Source organism: Galeopterus variegatus, unplaced genomic scaffold, assembly GCF_000696425.1.
Source record: "Galeopterus variegatus unplaced genomic scaffold, G_variegatus-3.0.2 Scaffold13010, whole genome shotgun sequence".
Taxonomy (NCBI): Eukaryota; Metazoa; Chordata; class Mammalia; order Dermoptera; family Cynocephalidae; genus Galeopterus; species Galeopterus variegatus.
In genome coordinates, this window is record NW_007739121.1 from 26,721 (window position 1) to 32,398 (window position 5,678).

The 5,678-nt window shown below is 39.3% G+C and overlaps 1 protein-coding gene across 1 annotated transcript in view; it reads left to right on the forward strand.

Moving 5' to 3' along the window:
- LOC103581420 (clusterin-like protein 1) overlaps window positions 1-4,811 on the forward strand; it is a 13,309-nt gene extending 8,498 nt beyond the window's left edge. Inside the window, exons 5-7 of the mRNA XM_008563256.1 lie at window positions 40-148; window positions 3,400-3,537; window positions 4,404-4,811. Coding sequence (XP_008561478.1) covers window positions 40-148; window positions 3,400-3,537; window positions 4,404-4,669 — 513 coding nt within the window. The 3' untranslated portion in view covers window positions 4,670-4,811. The remainder of the gene's footprint in view (window positions 1-39; window positions 149-3,399; window positions 3,538-4,403) is intronic.
- Window positions 4,812-5,678: the final 867 nt, after the last annotated feature.

Sequence of the window (5,678 nt, forward strand, 5' to 3'; positions counted from 1 at the left end):
TGTAATTTCTGCTTTGTAATTTCTGCTTTGTAATTTCAGGAGGCCCTGCAACTTATGAATGAAGTTCAAGAACATCTGGATGAGGAAGAAAGGCTATGCCAGGTGTCTTTGGCAGATGCCTGGGATGAATGCAGATCTTGCCTGGAAAGTAGCTGCATGAGATTTTATACAACCTGCCAACCTAGTTGGTCCCCTGTGAAAATACGGTAAGAGGAAAACAGAGTTCAAGATTTCGGAGTTCTTAAGGCACCTACTTCAGCTTACTTTTCTATTAATTTATATTAACATTTAGAAGAGAGAAGTCTGATATGATATTGGCTTTTTGCTATCTAGAATCTAACACTCATGTAGCATCACCTATGTGACATACAACATAAAAATTAGAACATCCATTTGGTGTTTATCCTGCCTTATAATGACATTGTATGTATCTGTCTTAGAAATACCCTGACTCTTTCTGCCTTGTATTTGTTATTTGTGAACATGTTCCCACTAGATTGTAAGCTCTTTGAGGGCAGGAATCAAATCTTATTTGTCTTCATTTGAGCACTGTAGGTATCCAATAAATGTTTGCTGATTTCCATTCTGGAATAATAATATTGCAGTCTCTGATTTCAATTTGCTTTAAATTTTTCCTGTGGAGGCCAAACATTTGAAGACATTCTCTGCCACCTGAATCTCTCCTTCCATGTGCCTGCCCGGTGTTTCAGAAATTAGAGTTACCATGTGGGCCAAGTGTAGGACCTGCCTTTCCTTGGACTTATCTCTTATCGACCACTAGGCCAAATAAAAAGCTGTTCCCCTCTGAGAAGAAAAATAAAAGGGGTTCTTCTAGCTGACTATTTTCCAATTATATATGCTGTAGCTGGCAACATCTGAATCAGATTTTCGAAACTGCCATGACCTTGCGTAACTGGCGTCTGTACAGGAAGGGCTTACCTCAAGTGCTTCAGAAGCTGAAGCCAGGAAACAATGCTTTACACCCTTCCCGTCCCACTGTTCCACGGGCACAGAAGCTGCCATCACTAGAACTGTTGGGTTCTCTTTGGGGGTCTGGGGGACTTTTCATGTGAGTCAGGTGTTTTGTCTGGTATTCCACTCTGAGGTTCCAAATTCATCAAATATTCAAGAAAAGCATCAGGGCAGTAGACTAAATATATCAATGCTGGAGTGGTAGCAAATAATTTTTGCCTGGCCTTTTAAATAGTTATCAATTGTCTTGGAATAATATTCAAAATATGTTCAGTAGAACAAAATGATGTCCCCTTTCATATTATAACCTTATACATGTGCATACATTTGGATATAGAAGACTGGCAGTTAGTGAATTTGTGTTGTTTCTAGCCACTGAATTTGTGGTGATCTGTTATAGCAGCAATAAGAAACCAATACACGCCTCTTGTCAATTACAACGGCCAACATTTACTGAGTACTGTGTGTCTGGCAACCTTCATGGATAGGCCTTATTGGTCATGAATATTCTAAGAGCCACAATTAGAAAAATAGATAAATCTGAATAATGAACACCATTAAAAGGAGACAGAAAATAATAAAAAAATTTGAAATATCTTGATATTTAATGAGAGATCTGGGTCTGATGCTGCCTTACAGAGTGTTTACCAGGCTTGATTTTCCCATGGGGGGGGAAACAGAGAAGCAGGTGGGGAAGTAGATGATTATCCTAGGAACAGCACTGGCAGAAGCACCCAGAAGGGTTCTGAGGTTCTGTCATGGCCTGACTGAGTGAGGGGATGGGTTATGCTATGGGTGCCAGATGGGGAATTGTGTCACATGGACCTAAAATTTGCCATCCCTGATCTATGTACCAGGTATTAAGCTAGATGCTGGGAATGAAACGATGATTATGACACAGCCGCTGACTTCTAGAAGCTCAGTCCAGAAAAAGGAAAACAGACAGATTCGTGGACAATTACATCACCATATCATAAGTAAAAAGACAGAAGAAAATACAGAAGAATGACAAGATTAAAATGGCGCAACCAAGTCCCTTCCCTCAAGAGGCTCAGAGTCCACGGGGAAGATAAGAAAGCAAGTGCTACGTAAATCAGGGATAGATTCTGCAGGGGAGCTCCTCACAGGGGGTTCCGTGAGGCACAGAGGAGGAGGGTCAGAAAGGCAGCTGGGAGGAAATGACTTTCTAGTCACCAGAGGAGAAGGTCGCCCTACACCCCTTACAATGTACCAATGCTTCATTGATTTTTTTTTTCCTTTTTGTCTTTTTCTGTGACCAGAAACGGATCGCAACCCTCAGTGTCGCACCCGTACCAGACCGGGACCAGCAATGGGATCGCAACCCTTGGTGTTGCGCCCACACCTCGCTCAGCCAGTGAGCGGGAACCGGTCTGTATGTGGGATCCGAACCCTCGGCGGGAGCGCCGCCGCGCTTCCCAAGCGGTGCACTGTAGCAGTGCGCCACCGGGCCGGCCCACTGCTTCATTGTTTTTAAACAATGGACTTAACTCAAAATAAAATGTTTTGATTTCAAATGTTGAGGATTTAATATAACAGAAAATCATCATATTTTAAATTAGCAATAAATTTCTCCTAATGTCAAACACTCTATTGGGAACTGCCAACTTTCTGTTGTATAGACTTCTCTTTTACATCAACATTTCCTATGAATTGTTAATTCTCCTATGAAAAAAAATAGTTTCTCAAAATTTGGTCTGCTTTAGGTATTTTCCTAAATCTTTGACCCATTGTTTATAACATTATGTATATATATAAAATGCAAAAAAAAAGTAATAAAATAAATACCTACCATGCAGTTTAAAGATATTTAAAGAATTTCCAATATCTTTGGAACTCCAATGTACTTCTCAATGACAGCTTTTAAAAATTAAAATAATTGTTAAGCTTTTTTTGTAGTAGAGAGAACCCCCCCAAAAAAGTAGCTCACAACCACCTATTTACTTAACCCTATTGCCATCAGAAATAATAATGATAAAAATATGTAAGACACACTAACTTTAAAATAATTCAAAGATACAAAGGAACAAAACAAACAAACGCTGCCCTCTTCCACCCCATCAGGTCTCTCTTCCAAAAGTTAATTACTACTAATACCTCATGATTCCTTCTAGAAAATAAAATTACATGCATTAATGTGGTTGTGTGGGTATATATATATATACACACACACACACACACACACTAACAATAAATGACTAGTAACAAAATTCCTGGATTCAAGAGTATGTGCGATTTTTACTAGATGTCAAATTGTCCTGGCAAATGATTGCACTGACATGCATGCCAATGTTTGAATACAGGAAAAAGATTTTGAAAGCACTGGTAAGAAAAAGCAATGACATTGTCTCCGTGCTTTAAAGCACAAACTTCAATGACGCTCATGTATGAATGTTGTGTTCCCTGCAGACCCTGAGCACGGAGGCCTGACTTCAAAAATGTTACCTGCGCAGGACAGAGGACTGTGTGGGGAACTTGGCCAGAATTGGTCAGGATGTTTCAAATTTTACAAAAGATGCCGAAAATGTCAGGATTACCTGTCTGAAGGTAAGTAATTATTTTTTTCTTAGGATTTCCATAGTATTCTGGTCAGAGGTCAAAATCTCACTTTCACAAGCTGTGGATTCATCTGCTTTCCTTCAAGTACTTTTTTGCATGCTCATTTCCATCTGTGGGTGCTCAATGTAGGTTTATAAATATTTTTTATTGCAAAGTATGTCAACTCATTCTTTCAATTTCTTTAGCTTCCTAATAGCTAATGTGAATTTTTTTTACGATTAAAAACCAAATGAACACTGATATATGCAAAAGAGAAAAGCAATGAGCAAATTAGGACAACTCCTTTACTTCTTACTGCAAAGAAGAAGAAAACCCACAAATGAAGGGAACCTTCCGAATGTTTTTTATTGAAAGTATGTCAACTCATTCTTTCAATTTCTTTAGCTTCCTAATAGCTAATGTGAATTTTTTTATGATTCAAAACCAAATGAACACTAATATGTGCAAAAGAGAAAAGCAATGAGCAAATTAGGACAACTCCTTTACTTTTCTTACTGAAAAGAAGAAGAAAACCCACAAATGAAGGGAACCTTCCCATTGTGTTAACTTTTAGCCAAGTGAGATATAATGACTTTCTTAATATAGGTGTTAGGCACATGGGATCTGTAATAGGAGGTTCTGTCTCCAGCCCAGTTTCTGTTACATAAAACCATATGATTAACAATTAAGCTACATCTTGTTTGAAACTGATCTAGGCGATCTTAATAATTACTCCAGAAAAACAGATATAAACTAGGAGTTCTCACAGGCAAAGGGGAAATAGGCAGTGTGAGGGCTGGGAGTTAAGACTGCATCGCCCACCTCCAAGTTTCATGGACCATGTTTCTTTACCATGTTCCTTTCTTCTTTGCTAGACTGTCCTGATGTCCCTGAACTCCACACGGAATTGGATGAGGCCCTTAGATTGGTCAATGTATCCAATCAGCAATACACCCAGATTCTCCAGATGACCCAGCAGCACCTGGAGGACACGTCATATCTGATGGAGAAGATGCGAGAGCAGTTCGGTTGGGTGTCTGCCCTGGCAAATCTGGCTCCAGGAACGGAGAACGTCAGCAGTTCAACAAAGGTAGCGGCAAGACCCAAGAGCAGACATGGACATTATATGCTCATACCTTGACTTTGCTGTGAATTTACTTATTAATTATATCTGAATTTGAAAACAAGCTATAGGCAGATATCATATTCTCATTGCAAATATCTAACTGACTTGATTTCATGTAGTATACGGTCCTTAGAAAATAAGAAACTCTATAAAGAAATCAATTTAAAACACAAAATACTTAGGCCGGCCCAGTGGCGCACTTGGTAGAGTGCGGCGCTTGGGAGTGTGGCGGTGCTCCCGCCGAGGGTTCGGATCCCATATAGAGACCGGTCCGCTCACTGATTGAGTGCTGTGCGGGCGCGACACCGAGGGTTGCGATCCCGTCACTGGTCACGAAAAAAGACAAAAAGGAAAAAAAAAAAAAAAACCCACAAAATACTTTCTGTTTTAGAGGTGGCTGATTCTGCTTATAGTTAAGGGGCTATAACTGATAGAGGTAACCTGGAAGAAAACTGGCCAATGTAGTTTTTAAGAAAGAAGACTTACAGGTAAGGCAATTTGAGTTCAAAGTTTGACTCTGAAACTTCCCAGATGAGTAAGCTTGGAAAAGTTCCTTAACCTTTCTAAGCCTCAGTTTTTCCCCCTGTAAAATGGGAATAATAATATCTACCTTAAAATGTGTATCTGTGAAGCAATTAGCAAAGGGTCCTTATACAAAGCAAGAGCTCTGTAAATTATAGCTCTTATTAATTTTTGACACAACAAGCTACTGAGTTACCTTGAGAATTAAACATATTTATACATTAATCTTCACATAAAAACATACTGTCATCTTAAATTGCACCTACACCATGATTCCCACATTTAATCAACTCTTTTTTGCATAACATGAAATAGTGACTAACTTTCCTGAGACACGCCCCCCAACACATTATATTCATATACAAATGTGGTAGGCTAGTGATTCCTGATGAGGTTAGTATTGGGGGGTTCCTAACAAGACCTGGACATGAAAATCACAGGACAGAGCAATTGAAGATGCAGTACTCTATGAAGCAAGTGATGTTCGTGCTTCAGATAGAAG